A 26,342-nucleotide genomic window follows, 5' to 3' on the forward strand; every position below is an offset into this window, starting at 1 on the left:
GCTTATTTAACAGCCTGTTTATCACCAGCAGTTGTAAAGACTGAATGCGATAGAAAACATTTGTGTTTTCTTTTGAGGGGAGGGGGTTGAAACAGTCATCCAGGAGAGGCAGCTGAGAAGGTTTTCTGTTTCAGAGTTGTGAAATGAATTAAGAACACAAACATCATCCATGTTATACCCCTCTGCTGGTGGAGGCCTCCCACTCGTAAACTCTGTAGGGAAACTGTTCACACACACGCACACACACACACACACACACGCATACACACACGCACTGCATAGATGGGTTTCTCAATTGTTCCACCTATTACACAATCATACACAAGCACACATATCAGTCACACGTACACACACAGACGCACACACTCAAAAACACACACATGTGCATACATACGTAACCTCCACCCACCAATCCACCCCCCCCCCCCACACACACACACACACACACACACAGAAACACTGCCTGTTTAATAGTTTATCACACGGTTTCCCAGCTGGCTCTCGTAGAAGGAGGAAGAAGGAGGAGAGTGAGTGGGTGGGCACAGGAGGGGTTTGGGAGGGTGATGGGGTGGATCCAGCAGCTGCTGTGTACAGTTCCCATGGAAACCTTTGTCTTATGCTGTCAAAAAGGGTGGGGGATTCAACAGGGGCGAGATTAATATTTAAGGGATTTTTACTAAGGTTGTTTTGCCTTTGGGACAATTATTTAAATATACATGAAAGCAGGACAGACATAGCTCTGCTCTTGACTGGCATGGTGCATATCCATCCCACTGATGACAAACTGAAGTGGACTTGATCATAGATATATTTTAATAAAGCTGTCTAAAACTAAATGTCGTATATTAAGTATTAAATATGAACGGTGAAGCATATGTAAATACTCAGATCCCTCTCTTCAGTTAGTTAGTTAGGAGCGAGAATGTTTCTCTGCACTGGACAGTTTCAATACAAATGTAGTCAAACATGTAATTCAGGCAGTTTTATGCGGAGGCTCCACGTGTGTCTTTTCAGTGAATTTTTTTGTGTGTGTCCAGCAGTTAATTATGTGAAACTATAATATTTGCATGTTCATCGACTGTATTTATTTCAAATCAACAAGAAATTGAATTTAATCAAGGTAATGAACATTTCCTGATGCACATCCACATAGCATGTTCCATGTTTTGGGTTTGAATGTAGTCCAGCAGACAGCAGATAGCCACAGATTCAAAATCGAACATAGTTGATTAAATGAGTAACAAGAGACTTCAATTTACATCCACGTAGCTTCCAAGTTGTTGTAAAAATCTTACATAATGGTTAGACTTGATGAATAGTTTCATTTTGAGAAGTAATTTCCATAATCCAGTGCATTGTAAAACTGTGGGGAATATTTCTGTCCCCATAACGCCCCCTAGCGTTAAAAACACACACCCCTCACATCCCCAACATCCTTTTCATCTTTGTGACAAAGCCCTAGCGTTTCAAACATATGTAATAAATGATTTTGCAGGAGGAAGACAACACTTGTACAGGCATTCAGTTTAATTTAAAGAGAGTTCAAATTTATGATACTTAAAAAAACAAACAAACAAAAAAAACACAGAAGCAAATGCAGACGTATTAGTGTCCGAGCTAAGAAGCTGGGAACATTCTCAAATGCGCAGTGTACAAAATATCACAATGTTATATGTACAACACAAAAAGAACACAAATACACAGACAAGCACTCAGTTAGATGAAAGTCAGTATTTACACAGAAATAAATAGGAACAACCAATAAAAAACATCTAAATGCATCTGCTGATGAAAGCTGGGTTTTCTGATATAGAGGCAATTTATACTCTTTATATTACAGGCAGAGCAAAGTAATTCTTCATAGTAGAGGTCACCTCTGGAGGTTCACCAGCTCCTTATGAATATAAATCTGAATGTTTATATTTTAAAATCCAAATATGCCCCTGATAAATTTACATTCAAGCCAGCTCCGGACACCGATTAAGCCTGGAAATGTAGACACAAAAAAGATATATTTGATGGAATATGAGAGGAAAAGAAACTTCATTATCCTGTTTAAAACAGAATTCTCGGTGAAAACAACAGGAACTCTGAGCACACACGATATTTTCACCCACATGTAAGGAAATGAGAGGATATAAAACAGACAATGGTGGGACAATGAGATTTCACTGGATATTATTCTTGACATTTCATTACATCACATCCAAGTAGGGATATACAAAACCTGTAACGCTTCCAGAAATGTTTACATTTCGAACTCTCTGTGACCCGCAGAGGAGGATTATTCCATCTCATACTAGTGACAGAACAGTTCCAAGTCTAAAAGGATAAGAAATGATTATTATGTCTATTCCTCCACATGACTTACTGCCAGATATTGATTTATTTTCCTCCTTCAAAATGCAACTAAGAGATAGAAAGCTAAAATAAGAGGTACGACCCAAAATGAAAACAGGAATAAATCCTTACAAATGAGCAGAGGCATCTCATCATCAATAGTGCACAATGTGATATCGCCGTGTTGGCGACATTGTTGCAACATTGTCATTAATGTTGCAACTGACCAACGAATAAGACAAAAATGGCATGATATTTCTACATAATGATCAGCTTACATCTGTAAAACTAATTAGCTTGAACATAAACAGATCAGTGTGCGTGTGCGCGCTGTATTCCTGTCTCAGTAAAGCAGTGAACGATAATAATACATAATCATTTTCAAGCAGCCCAGAAGCATTTAATGTCTCAGCAAGTTATTAAATGAGCCCAGAGAACTCGTTGTTCCTGTTACAGGCTCAGGTTTTAATCAGATCTACAGCACTTGGCACCACAATAAAGAGAGGGAATATGGATCCCACACTGGACACTGGTGTATTTTGGAGCATTTGTGATAACGGTCGCCTTGGGCGTGACCTTTGACACCTCTTCTAAACAAAACACTCCTCTTTCAACACAGGCCAGTAGCTTCAACAACTCAGATCATGGCTTAAATAAACTCATCAAATCATAACTCATCCATCCATCTATATCTTTGAGTCTTTCATGTTTCAGCACTATAATCCCAGAACCCAACCCTCCTCACCTCTACCTCAATCACTTCCTCATCCTCTAATCTCTTTTGGCTCTTCCTTTCCTCTTTCTCCTCCCAGAATTTTCCTGGGGCTTCTCATCTTTGCTCCCTACCACCAGTGCTCCATTGGCAGCCTTGCTGAGTCCGTTGAGGGTCCCATTAGACAGGGCCTTGCCTGCTTTGGAAGAGGAGGATGAGGTATCGCGTCGGGGTAGCTGGCGGCGGTAGGTCTGGTAGTAGAAGTTACCAAAGAGGATGATGAAGGTGATGGCGTAGCAAATGAGGGAGTAGTGCATCCAGTGGGGGAAGTCACAGTTGACATAAAGGGACAAGGCCGTGTGGCCAATGGTGACGTGGAACTGGACCTAAGACACAGAAATACAACTTCCTGTATTATTTCAGTTGTGACATCAACTGTCCAAACCCTGTTCCAAGAACACATTTCCAATCAGACTGATCACACAGTAAAGAAATAATTACCATCTGGATAATGGTCAAGTACTTCTTCCACCACAGGTATTTTTGGATCTTTGGACCACAGGAGGCCAGGCCATAATACAGGTACATCAAGACGTGGATTGCTGCATTCATGTGTGCACCAAAGAATGCTTAAAAGAACAAAAAAATTAAAATCACAATTAGCTTTGACTCTGTCATTGCTGGCTGTGAAGCTAAAATGCATTTCTTTTTCTAGAAATCCCTTTTTGGACTCATACTTTACTGAGAGTCATTTTCGAGCTTCAAGAAAAATTAAAGTCTCTGGAAAAACAAAACAATATATAGTCTGAAATAAGTTCTTTACATTCCTAAATAAGTAACTATATTACATAAATATAGGGACCTGGTCAATTCAGGTGTGATGTGTTGCAACTAACATCCAATCACACCATGAGCACCTAAACACTCCCTCACTCTCTTCTACTGTTCTAGCCACTCTTCCTTCAGTGCAGTAGTTCACTTCTCCACTCAGTAAGCCTCTACTGCTCTTCTATCCTCTCTTTCTTCTTCTCTCCTCCTCTCGCTCTCTCTCTCTGCCCACTCATCCCAAAACCAGCTCCATCCTCTCCTACCGCTCCTCGGCTCTCTCAATCTATGCAAACTCCTAAAAGAGTTAGGCTCAGGCAATGATCGCCTCTCCTGCAAGGAAAGATCCCCTTCCTCATTAATGAAATACACTCCTCTCATCCAACCGTCTCCTTCCTCTCGGATGATTTTTTTCTTAATTGCCACCTCTGGCCCCCTTGATCCTTCCCTTACTCTCTGTTTTACATCCCCCCCCCCCACCACCACCACCACCACCCTTATCAACTCCTCTCTGTCCTCCGGTCTCATTCAGCTCCTCTAGAAATGACCACAGTCAAACTTCTACTTAAGATGCCCTACCTTGTCCCATACAATGAATAAGCTGCTTCAACTCATCTTTTGAACCATTTTCAATCTGGTTTCTCCCTCTGATGAGAACACACTGCCAGGGACACACCCCTCTCCTATGTCCTTGTCCACACTTATCATTGGCGTCCCTCAGGGCTCAGGTCCTGGGCAAAAGCTATCTATTTCGGCCACGTGATCACCGCTTAAGGCTTCTCCAATCTCCGATCTCCGATCACTGCTACGCCTATGACTCAGCTCGACTCCCTCAGACACACAAAATGAGGGGAGCAGCTCTACTTGTCTCAGAGACATCAGCACTTGGATGTCTGTGCACCAAATCAAGCTCAGTCTGGAGAGGATGGAGCAACTCTTTCTCCCAGGGAGCCCTCACCATCTCATCTGGCAACTTTACTGTTCTACCATGTCAATTGCCAAGAACATCATCGGCAAAGCATCTACAAATTTGACTATTACTTATGTGTAGGACTTAGCCCTTTCCTGGGCACTTGTCACGATGTTCAACCAACCTAAAACATGTCACTTGACGGTTCCCCATCTCTCCTGAAGGGACAGTGAATAAGACAGCCCTTCACTACACACCATGGTCATGTTCCAAACCTCACCGCTTTGCTCGGCATGAGCTCCCCACATCAAAACAGAAGAATCTCTGCCAGTCCTTCAGCAGACACTGGAGACACACTTCTTGACCTGGACCGTTCTTTAACTAACCCTTCTTGAACCAACGCTGCATTTGAAAAAAAAAATCCCTCAACACGTGCAGGAGACATCTTTTGTTGTGATTTGGCGGACTTGACTTGATTTGACTTTTTATTTCTTCTTAAAGACTTACCTGATAAAGACAGTGATAGTTGGTTCTGATCTGATAAAATGCACAACTGTATCTGCTAAATCAAGTAATATAAGGGAAAAGGAGCTACTCACACTGTCCTCCCGCCACCCATTTGATGCCGATCCACCAGAGCGTGAACATGGTGCAGTGGTGGTAAACATGCAGGAAGGTAACCTGGTTGAATTTTTTCCTCAGGATAAAAAACACTGTGTCCAAGTACTCAATGCCTTTGGAGATGAAATACCACCACAGAGCTCCTGCTACCTGTCTCAGACATACGGAATGAGTTGAAGGGAGGAAGTGCGTATAAGCAGGGAATGGAAATAGGAAAAAGAAAAAACACAAGCGTGGTTAATTTGCATTCTGATTTGTAATTACTCATACAGTAATTTTGCTGCATACAAAGCTGTATAAATAAAACAATCTCACACAGACTCCCTGTCTTCTCTGTGTCCGTATTACAATATAACACATCTATCATCCTAGACCACCTGACAGCTGGTTTCAGTGTCAGGAGTGTAACTACGTCATGGAGCAAAGGAAAGGAAGGTGAAACCCAGCACCTTCCATGATCCCTCTTCTAGCTCGCACTTTTTGATAGCGATACCAAGGTCTTGATGAATGGTAGCTGATCATGTTTTTTTAAAAACCACTGACTGTCACGCTTTCTTGGCAGGGTGGCCTTTAATCTTCAGTTGTAGCAGAGAGCAAAGTGAGAGCAATGGGCCTTTGAATGAATGTCTTCTTACTTTTCTCTTACATGAGTTCATATAATTCAAGATGGCTTTTCTGGCTCATGAGGTGCCAAGAGCAACCTGAAACAACCGGGAAATGTTGAAGTATTGATGAATACTACAAAACTTGAGATCAAATCTGGGCCAAAAGAATGAAACGTAATTTAGGGCCAGTTTCCTCTTTCTTCTGAGAAACCTGTCTTTGCGCACAAGCAAATGTTCCATTTCCATCTTCATACAAGTGAGTATTTGTGTCCCATAAATACACACATATACTCTAGTGCAAGCTTGAGATGCAAACACTCACCCTGACTTCATTGGGGTCATCTGAATAGTCCACTGGTTGACAAATGTAACTGTAGCTTGCCGCCCGCGCTGCCATAAAAAGCTACAAAAAACAAGTGAATATGTCGATTGCGTGTGTGTGTGTTGAATGATGAAAGCAGTAAAAGGCAGAAACACAGTAGGAGAGAGGAGAAGGAAACAAATTAATAAGGTTAGTCTATGCCCAGAGGACAAAGAAGAACCATTTTAGAGGAGCAGTTTATATGAGGATAAGATTCAGTTACTTAACACTAACATAAACGCCTACATACATAAACATTTTTACCTCTTTGAAGATGAAGAAGTTGAGGAAGACCATGCTGAAGTTGTAGACGACTAGGGTTTTGCGGAGCTGGAAGGGCTCTCTGTTCTTCATGTATTTGGGCCCCAGCCAGAGGAACAGCAGGTAGGATGTGCTGATGGCCAGTGTGGGCAAGGGGTTGTCCATCAGAGGCCATTTCTCCACCCGCTTGTCTGTGGGACAGATGTTCTTGAAACATTACATAAGTACTCTTAGGCTGCACAGACGAAGTGTGTGTTCATTATCTAACTAGAAGTGTGGTGAGGAGGAGAGCAGAGGTGACTGCCAGATACTTTTAGAATATTTTGAGCCAAATGACTGTTAACAGTTCTGATATGAAACTTATGAATGTCCAGCACACAACAACCACTCAATCCATCCGTCCTCTTCCGCTTATCCTGATTAAGGGTCGCGGGGAGGCTGGAGCCTATCCCAGCAGCTTTCAGGCGAGAGGCGGGGTTCACCCTGGACAGGTCACCAGTCCATCTCAGGGCCAACACATAGAGACAGACAACCATTCACACTCACAGTCACACCTACAGTCAATTTAGAGTATCAATCAGCCTCGTCCCCTCTTGATGTCTTTGGACTGTGGGAGGAAGCTGGAGTACCAGGAGAACCCACACAGGAACAGGGAGAACATGGAGACTCCACACAGAAAGATCCTGTGCCCAACCCAGGACTCAAACCTTCTTGCTGTGAGGCAGCAGTGCTAACCACTGCACCACCATGACGCCCACAACAACCACACCTGGCGTCATTTTAATAACAATTTGCTTCCCTTCACAAAGACACACTCTACCACCATCTTTTACTGACTTAGCCATCACCGATTCATCCTTCACAAGATGACCAGTTTGGCCACAATAACATGCACTTTTCCCCTCTAACGCTTTATTACCTGCAATAGTTAGGGTCCATTTGTAGAATTCTATGGTGTCATTTATTAAATGTGTGACAATCTCCATGACTGCAGCTGATAACCTGAAATGAAAGAAACGGGCGAACAGTTAGGCCTCATGCATCTGAACAAGCAAAATTCCAGACTGATTCCAAGACAAGAATGGTGTCATTCCAACATTTTTGCGGTTCAACACAATCGTTTTTCGTCTCTAAAAGAAGTCTACGCCAAACCACGCAGGAGTCCGAGCCTCCATGAAGCTATTAGAAATGCGCTACAGGCTTCATTGCGCACAAAGGCTGGGAGCAGCGCGTGTGTCAGCAGATTTTTGGCCTGAGCGCGACCACCAAGACCAACCTGGTGGCCCATATCGTTGCCGGGATTGCATCGTGGCCCACTTTCACATTGAAAGGGCCTACAGGGTGCCAGCTGATACATAGCGGAGCGCACCGCTCGGCCTCAGAATGATTTAATGGTCCTAAAACACGACGCCCCCCTCCCTCCCTCCCCCATCCTTCCTCCCTCTCCAGCCTGAAGCGGATCAAGCGCTGCTGCAGCATCTGCCATAACGGCTCTCCGCTCCAGCTCTCACAATCAGCAGTATTTCAACAATCACTGACATCAAACTTTCATACTTGCCATATGCTTCAGATAGTACATGCTGTTTCAAAGCTTAGACGGATGAATGCGAATGGCGGTTTTGCATCCTGCGGCATGCAGCTCGGCCTTCACCCGGGCTGGATGAACCGTTCTGTTATCAACAATGACTGTCCCCAGACCAGTAAGCGCCTTCTGATGTCAAAGCGATATGATTATCACCATAAATGACCCTGTGGTCTCTAAATTCAATCTGCGCACGGCAACATGATGCAGCCACAGTAATGCAGCCTTCTCCCCGGATGAAGATGCTTACCTTATTTGTTTGGGTTTTTTTTTTAAATCCGTCTATAATGACATTCAATTCAAGGTCATGTAATATGCCCCGCTTCCTGATGGATTCACCGATTATTTTCTTTAAACCTCTCAATTTCTCCCCATCCAGAGTTAAATAAACAGCGATTGCACGGATGTGCGGTCAGAGGACCATTGCAGCCTCCACTGCGTGTCTGCCTCTAAGAATCCCCCTTCTGATCCTCCACAGCTCCAGCGTCACACAACCGGGAACACGTCTACTTCCGGTCAGGTTTTCAAAAATAAATAACGGAGCAAATTCTTCACATCGCCTCTAGAGACAGTAACATCGATATGACAATGCCCTCACACGTCCATCTCACTTATTAAAAATATATAACAAATAGAGGCATGAATCGGCCATTTTACTGCTGAAGTTCGTCATCACATTGAGGCATCTGGAAACCATGCCACTACTTTTTCCGGTTTGCCTCTTACTTTCTTTGTCGAGTTTGACAGAGTTATTCTCTGCGTGCCACTTGTCCGGGGAATGATGGAAAGATGCTTTGCGCATGCGCACAATCCGAGGCGGATGCAGGAAAGGCTCCATCTGTTTCGTCAAGTCCGCCAGATTTAGCTACAATGTGAACAATAATTAGCATGGTAACCTTCACAATTAAATTGTAAAATGGTTCGTCTTTAAAATAGATCCGCAGTTGAGAGTTACGTTGTTGTTTTTTTGCCAATTGGGCTATATTTGGCATTTTTGACGAGAATACACGACAATGCGGAAATGAAAAGGATATGTTAATTCATATTCATATACATATACATCAGCAGCAGCCAAATTCCTCAGATTTTTTTTAAAGAAAAACTATAATAGACATTTCACAAATTCGAGAGGCAAAGGTTAAAAAAAAATCCTAAACCAATATCAAAGAGATTTCACTGTCAGAGATTCAAATAAACTTGGAACAAGGTCCCATCACCCAGTTCTTCTGTTTTCTCTCCAACAGCGGACACCATGTGTCGACTGCAGAACCCTATGATGTCATCAAGAAGGTTTTAAAGCACACAACCATCACAACTTAACCAAATTTGACAACACCTTTACTTGTGCACAGAACTCTGACTTTAATCTCATAATTCACCTTGATCTTGACAAATAGGTTGGCGCATGGTGTCACAGAGACAACTGTGGTTTACGCTACTTACATCTGTTTATGACACGCAGTTTGTTTCTGCCGAAGTCTTCATCCAACCTTGCATGCTCATCGGGTATGTAATTGTCTGTGGGCTAACACGCAATAGTTTTATTGTGAAAATCCTGAGCAGAATCCTGTGCCTAACTCTGTGTGACTTACCCTTTGATGGCTTCTCTGTTGCACCGGCTCCCCTGCTCTCTTCATCATAATCCACACATTCTGTGTTTCCTGACTCTTGTTCCTGAGACTCCGGTAGCTGGAGAGGATTTGGCGCAGTGTATTTGCAGCACTGAGCCTTAAGGTTAAGTGGAGAAATGTGCCGCCTGGACGCACTTTATTGGCTGTCGTGAGCTCCCAGGCCCCGTGTTCTGATTTCTGAAACGATTTCCTCCAAGGAAAATGGTCCGGTGAAGCAGAGGTCTTAGGTGACTGGCTGAGAGGATATTAGAGATAATATTTGAAGAATGAAGATTTGGAGCACCGAACATGTTTTCAGGTTGGTCGAAACAACAATCTCTCGTGTTTTAAATATAAACTCAATGTGTAATAATAAATCTGAATGAACCGATCAGATTTGTGGGCCAGAATATATTCTACCTGACTCTAAATTCCTTTTAACCTGGCTCATTCATGACACTTACTTGTTCTTGTCAGCAAATTCCTCTTTTTATTATAAACACCCTTACCACCAGTGTCAGTGTTTCAACACATAACCACAGTGGTGCGTGTCTGATCTATCCATCCGTCTATCTTTGTGTGTGTGTGTGTGTGTGTGTGTGTGTGTGTGTGTGTGTGTGTGTGTGTGTGTGTGTGTGTGTGTGTGTGTGAGTGAGTGTGTGAAGATGATTGCATTCACCTGAATAATTGTTATGATTTTGAGAGGGGTGATGTCACTCAACCACAGTCTTGCGCCTCAAATAATGGACTAAGAACAAGGCATGTGATATAAATTTCAGAAGTAAGTCAGAAATCAAAATCAGAGCCCCAAGATCAAAGTGAGATCAAAGTCAAAGTTTAGTTAGGTACAATTTGTGACATCACACAGCCCTTTGCTGCTTGATCAGTGGGCTGTAGATTTTAATAAAGCTGACAGGGTTGTGTGTTAATGATGCTTTGTTACAGATTTAGGTGAGCATCTCAATCTAATTCAACATGTGGTCTTTTATATGTCATTGCGTACTGGCTTGTGTGAAGCTACCCATGGGAGACAGTGATCAAGGCTGCAATGAGGAAGTACCCCAACCCCATGAACCCCAATGTGGTGGGAGTCGATGTGCTGGACCGCAGCCTTGACCCAGAGGGACGCCTACATAGCCACCGCCTCCTCAGCACGGAGTGGGGCCTGCCAGGGATTGTCCGAACGGTCAGTCAACACATCAGCTGCACAAACTAAACAGCTCGGTTGCTCCACCCGGGGCTCTGGGTCGAGGCCAATATTCATCCTGTAAAACACTAAATATGAGACAAATGAAATGAAAACCTTATTTAGATGCTGTTCTGTGTATTTCTGTAGTTACTTGGAACCAACTACACACAAACGTATGTGAAGGAACACTCTATAGTTGACCGCGAGGAGAAAAAGATGGAACTGTGCTCCACAAATGTAGGTTTAATCAGTTAGTTTAATGCCCAAACGTGATTCATGATTTCCAATGGAGACATCCCATATGAAAGGAAATGTGTTTTGTCTTCCAGATCACTCTCACAAACCTGATTTCAGTGGATGAGAGGCTCCTTTACAGGCCACACCCAGACAATCCTGAGCTGTACGTGCCTTCATTCACTTTACATCCTAGGTTTGTGTGTTCTTCATTGTGTTCTCTATCTCCTCAGCACCATCCTGACCCAGGAGGCAATTATTACAGTCAAGGGAGTGAGTCTGAGCAGTTATCTGGAGGGGATGATGGCCAGGAGAATGTCTGCTAATGCCAGGAAGGTACATACACCTTTATTATTCCATGTTTCACATACAGCCTTGCACCAGTTTACAGGGTGTCACTTTGCCCCGGTCTTTGTCTGTCTGTTAATCAGCTCTTATTGTGTGTGTGTGTGTGTGTGTGTGTGTGTGTGTGTGTGTGTGTGTGTGTGTGTGTGTGTGTGTGTGTGTGTGTGTGTGTGTGTGTGTCTGCAGGGTTGGGATGCTATTGAGTGGATTATTCAAAACTCTGAAAGAGAACGTACCTCTCTGTGACATTTGCTAACTTTGGTAACTGAGCTTCTCTTTTCAACTTTTCTCTCTTTTATTTTCAAAAATCAAAAGCATCTTTCTTTCTTTTGAAATGCTAAAAATCGCATTCGGGTGCATACACAACATTTAATGCTGAGTCTTTACATTTGCAGTGATGACTGCTATCTCTGACAACACCTCGAACCACTGGAGATCTTCGGCAGTTAAACCAAGGGGGATGTCTTTTGGACATTCAGCCCACACTACCTCTCTCGCCTCTGGGGTACTTGCATCTGGACAGAGGGACAGTACAATGCTGCCAAAGCTGACTGCTGAAATTTGAGAGTCATTGTCAGTTATGACTTAGTTAGGCTCATCGCTCACCTATTAAGTCTTTAACCATCTCTCCAGCTGCTGCATTAAGTCATCAACATCATGATCCAGTCTTTACTACCCCTCTTTTGCTTTGCTCTGCTTCGATATCTTCAGATGGCAAGCAAGGATCCAGCAAGTAGATACACACACCATTTCTGTAGGCAAGGATTATGCAAAGTTTAATCTTTCTGTTCAGTCAAACACTCCTTTGTTAGGAGTTCAAGTTAGAGAGTTGGTGCTTTAATGTATTTAAAGAGTCACAAACTGTAAATGATGTGTTTGCATGATGGTAGTGAAAAGAGTTTTTAGATAATGATTTAAAGGAACTGTTCAACTTAAATGAAGAAGATGCAAATTGCACTTTTTTTCAGTTGTCAAGGCAACAATACACTGGCATATCAGGCAAGGTTGCCTCAAACCAGCAGATTTATAATTGAGTTCATCAGAATGATTGTTACGATTTTCAAAAACGGTCATCGTTTTTGCTTTGGCAGCAGTCTCATGCCTTCACACCCTGAAGTCTGTGTGCGTGCGAGTATGTGAGATGCTGCACAACTATTGCAGCATCTTATTTCTTGACTATCTGGATGATATTGGTGTAAGTCTTTAACGCTGTTTATGTTGTCCATGCATCATGCAAGGTTTCACTTGCTGTTTAACTTTGCTTTGTACTGCATCTGTTGTCCCATCGCAACAATTAAAATATTTGTTTAAGGAAATGATTGGAAAGTCATTTATGCTTGTATTATTTACTCAGCAGGCATGACACCTTCACATCAACACTCCTAATTCTTAGACATTTGTATTTTCAGTTCCTTTAGCACACTCCCATTACTCAGATGTTTTGTTTATTGAATCCAGAATGTGACTGAATTTTAATTCCAGTAATTTTGATGATCCAATTCATTCATTCAGAAATATTTGCTTCCCAAATATAAAAAGTACAAAGAAAATCTCACTTTGATGATCTAATTGGATTTATTCCAAATGAAGACAAAAATAAAGCTATTAAAAAAAAAACAGAACTTAAGAAAATGTAACCACAGAAATAAAACAAAGTTTGCTGTGTGTTCTGTCCACTAGTATCAAATTTCAACTAACTCGTAGTTCATCATTTGTCCAGTAGAGGGTGCAGCTTAAATGGTTATTCAAGAGAACTAAAGAGCAGCTCCATACAGAAACTCCCCTCTGATGAGAAGTTGACTTAAACTCGGTGCTCGGATGACAGAAGAGCCAGAGGTATTTTCTTAAATTTATTCAACAAGAACATAAACAGAAGGCATTGCATAGCATGTACAGCAACACTCACTGTCTAAGCAGTCCTAGGGGACCATCTGGAAAAATTAAAAAAAAAAAAATTGCACAGTTGTAGTATTTAAATTCTTTCAAAACCATGTGAGCAAGTTAAGCTACTTGCCAGTAAATAAATAAGTAAACACAGTCAGCTGGGTGCTTATAAAAACATGCACAAGACGTTAGAAAAATAAGATGTTTCAAACAGTTAACTTTGGTATCAAAGCCCTCAATGCTCTTATCGTTAGGGTTATAAAAACAGCATCAGGATCTGAAAAAAAGGATGAAGCCATCTCAGGTTCAAGTTTTACAATAAGGCACACACTGTTATAGTTCCATACTGCAATCTTTGGTAATACTGCACTCAGGTGCTGTTGCTATAGCAGCTGCTTCAGAAAACACATTTAAAAAAAAAAAAAAAAAAAAAGAAAAAAGTACCAAATCCTTATTTAAAAAAAGTGAAAAAGAACCATTCAAAATAGAAAACATACAATGGTTTGTCGACGCTCCCTCGCTTACATTCAGTTACTCTGCAGCCTCAAGAATTACCAGCAGATTTCCACTGATCAGTAAACACACTGTGCCCCCCCCCCCCCCCATGTGAGCAGGCCTAATCATAATTTCAAACATTTATTAAACTTTTAAAGATCAAATCATTAAATTGAAGACAATGTTGCACATTACGAAAGTCAACCCAAAACCACGTTAACTGGAACTCTGTCACACATCTCCACATACACTTCCTCTCCATCAAATTCACCTACTCCAACAGACCCCTCCCTCTGCAAAAAAAAAAAAAAAAAAAAAAAAAAAAAAAGCCAAAAATCTTGATTGCATAGTTGTCCCACTGCCTGAACACCCTCCAGTCATCCAAATATACATCCAGGAATTGTTTGTGCTATTAAAGAAAAATACATTTCTATGTACAATATGTACACTCAGTTCATAGGGATTTGGGGTGTTTGTGAGGGTCAGAAGTTGAAGAGGTCAATAAAGTCTTGAGGGGAGAGGGCCATGGTGCAGCTCTCTGGGTTGTTGGCTGTGCAAGGGTGGTTTGTGTCCTAAGGAGAAACACACAAACACTTTTAAGTCTCTGAATATGAGATTTTTCCCACAGACACACTTTGACTAAGGGAGAAAAAAAAACAACAACATCATAATAGGGTCTTTGCCTGAAGTACCTTCTGACTCAGGCCCTAAAAAGAATGTGCATTTACCTTCCAGAAAAGGATGTGACAGTGTGAGCAGAAGTGCAGCGTGTCACTGTACTGCTCTCTGTGAGGATAGCAGCGGCTCAGCTTGAAGTACATCTTCCTCCACTCCAGGTGACCTTTATCCGACACCATCAGGCGCTTTCGGATCTGAAAGTGAGGAGAACACATTTCAAGGAGGAGAAACTCACTTTGAAGTATTTATTTTAATATAAAAAAAGGAGAGCGTTTATGCAAAGTGAATTTTAACCTACAAACGTCACTGCAACCTACTTTAGCTTGAAGGCTAGCTCATTTGCATGTTTGAGAATTTAGTGGCTACACTCTTGTCAGTATAATCATTCCACCAATGTTTCAGACAGCCTTGACCAGGTGGAAATGTTTAGTGACACCTCAAGGAGTGAGCCTTTTTATTTAAATCTTATTCTGACTATCTGGTGCACATTGAACAAGGGAAATACAAAGATCTAACTTGTCTGAGCCAGGTGGATGAAGTGTGTGTCAGCCATTAATCTACACATGCCTGTCTGTCTGTGAAGTGATACTGGCAGAGCCTCTTCCAGAGCAGCCGGTCCTCAGTGAGGGCTCCCAGTTCTGGACAGACCTGGCCCAGGTTGACCAGGTCCCTGCCGTCTGACAGACACTGCATGATGTTCAGCTGCAGGCTGGAGGGCAGGTCAGTCAGAGTCATGCCCGTCGATTTTGGCTGGAGGAGAAAGATCATTTTAGGAATAAAACCGACCTGAGTCAGTCTTAACGCCACCCGTTTGTGTTTTGTGCGTACCCTGTTAATCTGAATGCTGTCCAGCTGCTGCTGCCACTGCAGTATGTTCTCCATGCGGTGCACCCAGATGTTGATGTTGCCCACCAGGACAGACTTTCCCATGTCCTGGACGAGACCACACAGTGATACATAGAGTGCCTGCAGCAGCTCCTTGATGGGACGGACATTTTGCTGGTCATTGATGACTGTGGGAGGACAGATAGAGATTAGTAACCACCAGGCAAACAGCCACAAATTAAATATTTATTGAGAGAAGCACATGATTGAGGTAGCTGTTTTGGTGCTTGCCTCTGTGATGTTTATGATATTTAGTCAACAGGTTTCATAACAGCAGGAACATTTGGTTTACACTACAGCCGGCTGAGGGGGTCTGGTGACTGTCGGCTCTGTTCACTAAGCCGTTAAAGTACTAAATTGTCACCCCGGCTCTCAGGTGAAAGGAAGGTTTTATCTTGGCTCTACTTGACTTGAAGTCAACAAGAAGAATTTTTCCTGCTTTGTTTTTCAGCATATATCAGCAGGAAGTGCAAGTCCAACTTGTACAAACTGCAGCCCCAAAACTGAAGGGGTTCAACCCCCCCCCCCCTTTACATAATCCTTCCCACAGATAGATAAAAAGTCACCACACAATCTCATGGCTGAAGTTACAAAACCCTTTGAGACGTAAAAAAAAACAACAACAAAAAAAAAAAACGCCGAGAGGCCATCTGGCTCACCTTTCTGCACCACTCTTTCCAGAATATTCATGTAGTTTTTCTGTGCCACTCCACTGAGGGAGGGTAGCTGGGACTTGGCGATAAGCTCCAGGAGCTACAGCAGAGAAAAACAAAGAAAAGCAACATTAATTTCATCCTGTCAGCTGCAGAGACGCTCTGTCCCGTTTACTCATTAAAGGTTTGTTATGCTGTGTCCAAACAATAAATGAAGGAAAAAAAAACAAAAAAAAAAACATTCAGCCAAGTCTGGATTCAAGGGTTTTAGAACTGCATTCTTGGCCCTGAGCCCTCCTGATCTGAATCTCTTCAGGGGAAGAAGCAACTGGAAAGGTGTTGGGCAACAGCCCAGCCAGTCAAAGTCAGCTTTCAAGCTTTTAATCATTTGACTGCTGCTGCTCTTCTGTGGCATGAATTAGCCAAATCCTTTACTTTTGTGGACGTCTGCATGGCCAGCTGACAGTCAGGTTGGCAGGTAACAGAAGCCGTGGCATCATGGAGCACCAGAAGTTTCCCGTTTTTCAGGGCTAAACAGAAAGATGTGACCTTTGTAATCATAACATCTATGAAGGAGATTTTCTGGAAAATCTGCCGGAATAGAAGTTATTCAGCAAGTCCCTGCACATTTCTACACTTGATAAAACAGAATAGGGCCAAATTCAGCCAAATCCTTAGAAAATGTGGTAAACTTTGAGGTTTTCAAAGTTTATCTAAATTACACCTCATTTATCCTCTACTTTCCTGTCCTTTGACCAATTTTAAGCTCCTTTGCTTGCTCCCGACTCATTTTTCCATTCCTAAAACCTAATCCCATGCGCTCCTTTTAGCAGCTCATCAAGTGCTCCTCTCTCTATAGAGCAGCCAGGCAGAACAATGTGCGTTTCCATATCTACTTTTAGCCTCTCCAGTTCACTAGACAGCACCTCATAGCCTGGCATGTACTTTTCCACAAACACAGTGACAGCAGCATTAGGAACACTGCATCTTTCTAATAAGAGTTCATGTTTCTGGCTCTCTCCTTGAAATAACCTCCACTAAGAGAAAAGAGAAGGCCACTTGTCTTTTGGTGAAGAACCTGATCTGTGTAACTGAGACTGAGTTCAATGAACCTGTGAATGCCATCAGACACAAGCAGTGAAAAGCAGTGACCCGGGACAGGGTGTCCAGCCTGGACGCTAGTGTTACACACACCATATTGTTGTATGGGCTTAAAGCACCAGACTGTCTCTGGTAGCTGCTGGAGCAGAAGAGATCAGACCAGCATTCAAGAGACAAGGACATATTAACCAATGTCTGTGGAAAATTTTAGTATTCATACACAGATGACTGTAGATTAACGACACCACCATCAAACACGATTCCCCACAAGCTAACAGATTTGCATTCCCACGCAAAGGACAATACAGAAATGAGGGAGGAAAAAAAAAAAAAAAAAAACACAAAAGAGGGAGGTCTACATCCAGCACAGGCAAGGGTGGCTGTGTGAATCACCTGACAACCCCGGCTCTGATTTCATAAACCCCTGTCAGGTGGTCTCGTTCGCTTCACAGCTGTCATCCCACCTCCAGCCCCCACCCCACACACTAGCAGCCCTCAGCTCACATGGGAGAACCAGTGTTTGAGTCAGCTAGCTCCAAATTGATGGACAGTTTTCTATTGCGATGTCACCACTGCCTTGTGTGATACTGTCACATCTCCCACTGCAGTAGACAGTTTATGCTAAATTCATACCTAGCATGAGCACGATGTTGCAGGTGTCCAGACTGAACACCCTGTCACCAGTCACTGTGATGAACGCTAATATAGTTGCATGAAGCTTAAGCATTACCGGAGGTAGCGATTACTGAGTCATTTCAGAAATATTATTTGAGCCAGTTTACGGATACCAAATGGCAGACATACACACACCCTCCCTGAGTCAGTATCATCACACTGAGACACTTGTCTGCAGAGCATTGATAAGACCCTGGCAGACACCTACACACCCTCTTCAAAAAAAAAAAAATAAGACACCAACACCACAGAAGAAGACAAACAGAGCAGGACCAGGACTCACTCTGACGACATAATTGAATCTCCTTGTGTCTTTGATGGCGCTGCAGAAATCTAAGCGGTTGAAGGCCTCTCCCAGTGTACAGTATCCATGGCGCTGGGAAAATTTCATTACGAGAGTATTAGACTGTGATCCTCTGCAGGTTCTCAACATGTTTACATTAACAGTGATGTAAGAAAAGTCAAGTTAAAAAAAAAAAAAAAGGTTGTTACCTCCTTGGTGCTTCCCTTGTGAACATAAATCCACTTCTCCCTGTGGAAATCTAGGAAAAAGCAGAGAGTTTCTCATAAAGGGCCGTGACAATCACAGCACAACTAAGAGCCAGTGTGGAAATTAATCTTAAAGAGATGATTAGGAAATAGTCCACTCATGAGAATCTCCTAATATTCTTGGACCGGAAACTGACTTTGGGGTTTTGCTGCCACACACACACAAATGTCAACCCTCTTATATTTCTGCAGTAATTCAGGCAGTGTGTTTGTCCAGCATGACTCACAGGGGACCTTGGTGTTATTGTTCATTAGGTCTTTCTTCCTCTTCTTGGCAGCCATGTCATAGCTGAGAGAAAGCAGCAAGTTCTCCTTGTTGAAACTGTCCTCCTCCTCTTGCTCAGCTTGGCAGAAGCTGCAAAAACACAAGGACTTCATTAAAAAGGTATCAATGCACCATTTTGTCTAAAAACACAGTGAAAACTCCAAACGCTGCATTTCTTTTGGGTCCAGCACATCAAAACAAACATGATTTTTAGTCTTCTGGACATGTTCAAGAGAGAATCTTCGTGTCAGAGGCCTGTTAGGACAGTTAATCCTCTCACTTGTGAGGATATTAATAGCTCAATGATCAGCGAGAAAGGGAGGAACAAAGACTCAGACACGGAAACAAAGCATCGAACTGCCTTTAAAATGATAAAGTATCTGCTGCTGTCTCAAAACTTGTGGCGCGTTCAATATCTCCCATTTTTTTCCAGTGTTATGCTCGAGAGAGTAATTTCAACACAAACCTGTCCACGGACATGTTGTTGTTTTTGTTGTCTGCCGTCGTCTTCTTCCAGCCCTCCTCGGTTTTAACCCAATTCTGACCCGGTGACCTCCAGTCCTGTCCGAGGAAAGGCATCCTCGTTTCTTTATGCTGTCTTAAACAGTAGAAGGAAAATACAGTTGAGAGTGTCTGTCGTCTTCCTCTCCTTCTTCGACACGCTTTGTCTTGCTCTGTTTGTGCTCTACTCGTGTTGTCATTGCGCAGCTTCTTATATCCTTCCGGAAACCATCGAGGTCCGCCCTCTTCGGAAACTTCCCCGCAACACGTGGCTTTGTTTATCAACTTCGGCGTTGCAAAAGAGTCAGCAGGGGAGACAAAGACGGTTCATATCACGGAATGGAAACGAAGAAGCCAATTTGTTAAACAAATGTTATCCCACCGTAACCCCAACAGAAAGCACTTTTTTACGTCAGCTTCTTTTGCTAGACGATTACGTAACTGACTCAGCTGTGTCAAGGGGTGGAGATTAGTTCCCCCTAGTACTCCGCGCTGTAAAGTACCCGAGTGTTTACATTTTGTTCCCCTACATTTATATCATGGAAATATTGCGCAGCTTTTTTTCCTAACGTGTTGATTGTGTGACAGTTTCCATACACAAGTGCATGACGTCATTTGGATTGAGGGCTCACTCTGGAGCCACTTACCGATGAATGTGTGACTGTATTGATTCAAATTATCAACTTGAGGATCACTGATAGGTTAAAAAAGAGAAATACGACAGTTTGCGAATAAACATCGTTGCTCGTGACAACAAAAAAAATCACAAATAAAAATGCATGAAAATACCACCCATTTTTGTTGCTTTCAGTAGTGCAGTCATTAAAAGAACTTGAATGGATAAACCATTGATTTGAATTTTTTTTAAAATTCTATTACATTTTCTGCATCTACATCAATTCTTCTTCTAGTTTTTAACATTTTTAAATGAAATGATTCCATAGTTTATTTTAATTTAGTCCATTTTCATGGCACACATTTTTAAAATTTTAATTACTTTATTCAGGTTTTAAGTTTTCTACTCAGAAAAACCTCAAATCAATTTGTGGTGCTATGTTGTCTGTTTTGTGAATGTTCACACAATTCACTGAATAAAAAAAAACGTGCTTGAGTGGCATTATTAGACTAAAAACAATACAGGTTTAATGTGAGGCAAAGTCAAAGTCCTTTCAGTGCTTTAAAAAAACATTATTTTTTGTCCCTTTAGTTCCCTTCAATTCATTAGCCCAAAATTATAGCCCCCCCCCCCCCCCTTTCTCTGGCAGGAAATCCAATTTGGCATGTCCTTGCAGTGTAAACACAGGTGTGATTAATAACACTAATGATGGCCCTGTTCCATTTTGTCACATCAGGTCCTGATAATGTGTGTGTGGGCTCAGTTGATGGCTGTGACACACTAAACAGAGCGGGACCATCAATTAGTTTGATCAGCTTGTTCACCTTGTTATGACCTTTCAAGATGGCTGCTGTGAAACTTGGACACACAACAGAATCAATCGAGCAGAGGCTCCAATTGACTCCTTTTTACTTTCATTTGTGATTGAGACGAAAGTAGAATTTGTGATTTTACTTACAGGAGGATTACCTTTGTCTCAATCAGGGGTTCCCAAAGTGGATGTGTGTACACCCTGGGAGGTCAGTAGACATCCAGTAGATGCAAGATGAATTTCAGATATCAAACTAGATTGAAAATTTATTAGAAAGGCCTTAATTGTTTATGAAAATGGTCTGATGATCCATATAGTACTATGCACGGAATAAAAAAGCAGTTGACTTTTAAAATAATTCAAATTAGGCTGTGTTTGGACTGTTTGAGTGTTTGAGTGTTTATATACTCATACTTAAACTGCTGCTTACTTGACAAAGATGTTTCCTCCAAACCCAGATAGTTGCATTAGGAACAACTGGTCTGTGACAAAACTGTAAATAAACTCTCTTCAAGAAGTGTTTCACTCTAAATCTTAGTCACTGTTAGAATGCAGGCAAAAACATGTCAGTAATGTGGCTGTGAAGTCCCCTGATCCTTAGTCACTCCTGGTGGTATAAATAGATCAAGTCATCCTTTGGATTTGTCCAAAGTATTGGGTTGCATTGTGTATTCTGCATACGTGTGTGTGTGCTTGTGTGCTTGTGTGCTTTCAGGGGCGCATCTTCACTATTGTATTTAAATTTTCTGAAAAAATGCCCGCTAATCCTTAGTGAATGTTGCTTTTTCGTTTGACTGTGTGACTAAGTCTGCCCAGGCCAGTGGGTCAACTCTTTTCTGCCTCATGAAACACACATGACATAATGACACACTGATCTGAAAGGATTTTGGGTGTCGAGGTCAAAGTTTATATCCAATAAGGCCTTTAAGTAATCGTCAGCTCACCTATCATTGTGCTTTCAAAGGCAAGTATCAGTCCCTCAGGATGCTGGTGGCTATATTGGTGAAATAATAATGAATTTGTCATCTACATACAGTAACTGTGATAACAGGGTTCAATGAGGAAGTGCTTGTTTAAACATTTACTATTGGCATCACATGACTGATGACGTAAAGGTCAAAGTTCACCTCCTCAGAATCCTGCAGCTTGAGGAACATTCTGTGGATCTGTAAAAAGCTGGAACAGTGTGTGTGTGTGTGCGTCTCTGTTTGTGAGTGTTTGTTTACATGTCTGCCTTTGTGGGGGTGTGTTGGGGTGCTTTCTTGGTCCTCATAATTCATTCTAGACAATCTGCAAAACATGTCAGCAGCAGCACATGGTGTGCAGTTACCACACATTTCTTCTTCTTCTTCCAAGAAGCAGCAGTGTTTCAGCTCATCTAGCATTGTGGTGGGACACATCCTGTGTGTGTGGCATGGTGGACTGATGGTTGCACGCTGCCAGTGATGCTGTCCACTGTGTTTTAATCCTTGCTGTTAAAAAGTGGTTCTCAACCAGCAAAATTGCAATTCTGATTCAGTTTTACTCTCTGAAATATCAGTTTACTCGTAGATTCCGAGTGGCTGAAGCTGTTGGAACAGGTGCATCTGTAGCTTCATGTCTGATATCTTAAAGTGACACACTGATGTAGGCAAAAGGTCATGAGTGTCTGAACATGCACGTGCAACATGTTAAAGTCTGTACACATCACATGATGATATATGCAGGCACGTCCTAAATTTAAACATGATGCCAAAATCTACTAAGGGACTAGTGTTGTAGATTATACTGTTGTAACTACATACTGTACACTTGTGCAATACATTAGATGCTGCCTTGGCATCCCGCAGTGTTTTTCTATATATATAAACAAAGCTAAAAATAATTTTTAAAATCAGTTGTCTTGGACATAAGTTGCATTTTCTACCATTTGAAAATAAACCCACACTGAAATAGTTCAACAGTTGTGTCTTTGTGAATCCCTGATGTACATTGTTCTATTTCTAGAGTTGACCTCACTACATGGAAAGGCCCAGCGTTTGTGCTGGATGAGGAGGAAGCAATAAAGCGTGAACAACTTTAGAAGAACATCACAACTTTTTTGAAATACACCTGTTGGCCATCCGCCCAAGAGCCTGACAAGAAGATAGACCCGTCTCTCCTCTGCACCTGCATTAGAAAGCTGTTACCATTAGAGACTGACTGCTTGTTAGCTTAACACAATGAATGGTAGTGAATGGGAACTGTAAGTATACCTCAGTCAAAAGTCATCAAAACTCAAGTTTCAGAATCCTGGTTTGTCCAGAAGTAATCCTCCTCACCCTCTTGTAGCAGGTGCACTTCTGGGTCTTTTGAGGTGCTGTATGACCTGGAAAGTTCTGGCTGTATGTTTCATTCTAAACCTTCCTTTCCATTATTATTAAATGGTATTTTATCATTAATCTGGCTCTGAGGTGGAGGGTAAAAAAGAATATTTCCAACAGTTTAGTTTTCAGTAAGGTGGTGTTCCTTTAAACTTCATGATTTAGTAGATAAACTCAAGTGTGGATGATGTCTATACGTACTTTTTTTTTCAAAATATTTAATTGAAAAGATTATTTCTCAGTTGTGTCTCAGTCGATCTTCTCTGTTTTTGTTGTGATGCTGTTAGCAGATGAGACAGCTGCTCCATCCTTCTCTACTCTCCAAACACACTCCCACCTGTTGCTGCTTCTCCTGGTTGAATTTCATCACTCGCTCGATTGTGAAACCCAGGTCATCAGTTTCTCTCTTCTCCTCTCACATCTACCAGCTTGCATGGAAACCAACAGCACCACATGACTCACATGGTGTAACATTTGCCCCCTTGTTTGTGGCTCAAAATAACATCAGATCTTCCATAGTTTTTCCGGTCTCCCACCTTTGCTTGCCCTCACCGCCCACCGTCCACCGGACTTCATTCGCTGGCAGCGAGCAAATGAAACATCTGACCCAGTGACTTCTGGTTTCAGAGAAAAGCACATATACTACTATTATATGACCTGGTGGTTACATTATCTTTACACTACATACTGACTGACATTACTCCTCAAAAGCCACTGATGGAATTTTGCCATCTGATTTGTTCTTTCAGTTGCTTATTGTGGAAGAATTCAAGATTCTACATTTACTTACAAAGATCTGTGTGAACTCTGAGGATTTAAATCAAAGAGAGTCCCTTGAAATGGTGGTCACTTGCTATTTTGCTTAGATGTCTATGCTGCATCCCACTCCCAATAACATTTTACACCATAGACCCCAAACTTTAATTTCACCTGCAGTAGATCGAGCAAATCAATATTATCACATTTGTTTGATTCATCTTTTCTGTGCTTTTTTTCTGTTTCTGTGAGGACTCCAAGACCCTGTCCAGACATGTAACAGTGTGGATGCAGGAAATGTAATCTGGGTTAAACATGTTGAGACATAGAGACGGCTTGTGCTCCGTGTCAGCTCACATCTGTCCAGATATATGAGATCAGCAAACAAGAAGATTTTAAAACCTTTATTGTTGATGTAAAACTAAGGAAACACGGAGACATAAGTTAACCTCTAAAAAGGTGCAAATTTATCAAAGGAAATATAAAATTTGAGGCTATAAATAAGTTCAAATAAAATAGACATACCAGACAGACTATTTTAGTGGGCTGTGGTTGTAGAAATAGATTCACACCATGAGATGGGGCGGTGTGTTGCTGCAGGATGCTGTGGTAGCCATGATGGTTCAGTGTGCCTTCCATTTTGAAAAAGTCCCCAACAGTGTCACCAACAAAGCACCCCCACACCATCACACCTCCTCCTCCATGCTTCACGGTGGGAACCATGCATGTAGAGACATTCTTCTTTTCTGTGTCAGGCAAAGACATGGCAGGTGGAACCAAAGATCTTAAGTTTGGACTCATCAGACCAAAGTACAAATTTCTCATGGCCATACCTTGTGTTTCTTTGCCCAAACAAATCTCTTATTCTTCTCTTGTTTGCTCATTCCTGCTGTACAGCTTGATGTCATCCACATAGAGCAGGTGGTTGATTGTTGCCCCGCTTCAGAATCAGTATCCGTAACCACCCTTTGTGACAATCTGACTGAGAGGGTTCAGGCCTATGCAGAACAGGAGTGGTGACAGTGCCTCCTCATTGGTGTATGCCACACGTGATGTTAACTTGGGCTATTGGCTTAGAGTTGCCCTCTTGGGTCGTCTTCCACATCTCCATCGAGTTTCTGATGAAGCTCTCAGTTTACTGTTGATGTGCAGTTCCAGTCATTCTAGTGTCCACGTGTGTAGCACTGAGTTGTAGGCTTTCTTGTAATCAATCCAGGCGTTGCACAGGTTGGTCTGTCTGTTCTTACAATCTTGGGCGACTGTTCTGTCAACGAGTAGCTGGTGCTTGGCTCCTCGGGTGTTAGTGCCAATTCCTTTCCAAGCCCTATTCATGTATTGACTCATGGGCTTACTTATCTTATCCGCTATGAAACCTAACAGGAGCCTCCATGTTGGTGAAGCAGGTTGTTGGTCAGTAGTTGGATGGGATGGGGCCCTTCTGGGGGTCCTTCATGATCAGGACTGTCCATCCCTGTGTTATCCACTCTGGGTGTCCCATCCCTTAGCAGCTGGTTCATCTGTGCTGCAAGGTGTTCATGGAGCGCAGTTAGCTTCTTCAGCCAGCATGTGTGGATCATATCGGGGCCTGGTGCTGTCCAGCTCTTCATCTTTGACACTCTGTCTTGGATGTCTGCCACTGAGATGGTTACTGGTTCTCTTTCTCAGAGGTTTCTGTGGTCACTTCTCAGGTCCACCAGCCATCGTGCATTGGATTTATGTGATACTTCTTTTTCTTATATGCCCTTCCAGTACTTTTCCATCTTAGCTCCTGGTGGGCCTTGTTGGTTGTTATTCCCCTGCCACTGAGCGTACATGTTTGCTGGGTCAGTGGAGAACATCTTGTTTATTCTCCTAGCCTCTACCTCTTTGGTGTATCCCTACGGTTGGGTGGCGAGAGCTGTTAGCCTTTGTTTGTCAGTTTCAAATGCCTCTGGTATGGATAGCTTGGTGTATTTCCAGGGCACACCTTTATTCACCATGTTTCCTCGCTGCAGCTCTGCTAGCTGGCTAATTTTTCTCCTTGATGCCTCTATTTTGGTCTCTATCCTTTTCTTCCATCGAGGGTATCGTTTCTTATGCTCCATGTCCATGTCGAGCTTCATCCAGTAAGGGTCCTTGGGCAAGACTCTGGCCTACCTCAGAGTACATGAGAGATACTAACAGTAGAGTAATACTGGCTCAGATCTCTCTCTCTCTCTCTCTCTCTCTCTCTCTCTCTCTCTCTCTCTCTCACTCTCACTCTCACTCACTCACTCACTCTCTCTCACTCAAATAAAAATGCTGCTACGCATCACCATCTGTATAGAAGAGATCATTCCATCTCTGAGCTAGCAGTGGAGCTAATTGACATAATGGAAAAGTGGAAAAAGCCCTCAAAGTTCATGAGTTTACACAGTATGCCCCTCTTGCAGAACATCAGAATGCAATTAGTTCTAATTAATTGTCATTATACTTATATAAAAGAAAATGATTGTATTGTAATTTGTGTATAACTCATGTAATGGTGAACCAAGAGCAGATCTTCAGGGTTTTTGCA

At 42.3% G+C, this 26,342-nt stretch overlaps 3 protein-coding genes and 1 pseudogene across 5 annotated transcripts; 1 reads left to right on the forward strand and 3 right to left on the reverse strand.

Moving 5' to 3' along the window:
* Nucleotides 1-1,124: 1,124 nt before the first annotated feature.
* Nucleotides 1,125-8,709, reverse strand: elovl4a (ELOVL fatty acid elongase 4a). 2 transcript variants are annotated; one of them, XM_086219034.1, is made up of 7 exons: nt 8,468-8,709; nt 7,555-7,637; nt 6,639-6,826; nt 6,336-6,416; nt 5,387-5,558; nt 3,554-3,681; nt 1,126-3,438 (listed from the first exon to the last, which is right to left on the reverse strand). In XM_086219034.1, the coding sequence occupies exons 2-7, from the start codon at nt 7,619-7,621 to the stop codon at nt 3,112-3,114; spliced, it is 963 nt and encodes a 320-aa protein (XP_086075160.1). In that variant the 5' UTR covers nt 7,622-7,637; nt 8,468-8,709; the 3' UTR covers nt 1,126-3,111. The 2 variants fall into 2 exon arrangements, with proteins under 2 accessions (XP_086075161.1, XP_086075160.1); XM_086219035.1 differs by lacking the exon at nt 8,468-8,709 and having other exon boundaries at nt 1,125-3,438; nt 7,555-7,633.
* Nucleotides 8,710-9,810: 1,101 nt separating this feature from the next.
* Nucleotides 9,811-13,154, forward strand: prelid3a (PRELI domain containing 3A). Of its 2 annotated transcripts, XM_086219037.1 has the most exons (8): nt 9,818-9,951; nt 10,046-10,146; nt 10,845-11,013; nt 11,164-11,253; nt 11,346-11,416; nt 11,484-11,586; nt 11,782-11,856; nt 11,991-12,983. In XM_086219037.1, exons 2-7 carry the CDS (start codon nt 10,115-10,117, stop codon nt 11,839-11,841), a joined length of 525 nt encoding a protein of 174 aa, XP_086075163.1. In that variant the 5' UTR covers nt 9,818-9,951; nt 10,046-10,114; the 3' UTR covers nt 11,842-11,856; nt 11,991-12,983. The 2 variants fall into 2 exon arrangements, with proteins under 2 accessions (XP_086075164.1, XP_086075163.1); XM_086219038.1 differs by lacking the exon at nt 11,782-11,856 and having other exon boundaries at nt 9,811-10,146; nt 11,991-13,154.
* Nucleotides 13,155-13,875: 721 nt separating this feature from the next.
* On the reverse strand, nt 13,876-19,562 carry fbxo32 (F-box protein 32). Its single transcript, XM_086219036.1, has 9 exons — nt 19,247-19,562; nt 18,743-18,870; nt 18,459-18,508; nt 18,250-18,342; nt 16,197-16,290; nt 15,481-15,665; nt 15,220-15,402; nt 14,703-14,846; nt 13,876-14,546 (listed from the first exon to the last, which is right to left on the reverse strand). Exons 1-9 carry the CDS (start codon nt 19,357-19,359, stop codon nt 14,457-14,459), a joined length of 1,080 nt encoding a protein of 359 aa, XP_086075162.1. The 5' UTR covers nt 19,360-19,562; the 3' UTR covers nt 13,876-14,456.
* Nucleotides 19,563-24,667: 5,105 nt separating this feature from the next.
* Nucleotides 24,668-25,978, reverse strand: LOC147253752 (uncharacterized; annotated as a pseudogene).
* Between the last annotated feature and the right edge of the window lie 364 nt (nt 25,979-26,342).

This window comes from Aulostomus chinensis, chromosome 11, assembly GCF_037954235.1.
Source record: "Aulostomus chinensis isolate RoL2024-O1b breed Wild chromosome 11, RoL_Achi_v1.0, whole genome shotgun sequence".
In the NCBI taxonomy this organism is placed as follows: Eukaryota; Metazoa; Chordata; class Actinopteri; order Syngnathiformes; family Aulostomidae; genus Aulostomus; species Aulostomus chinensis.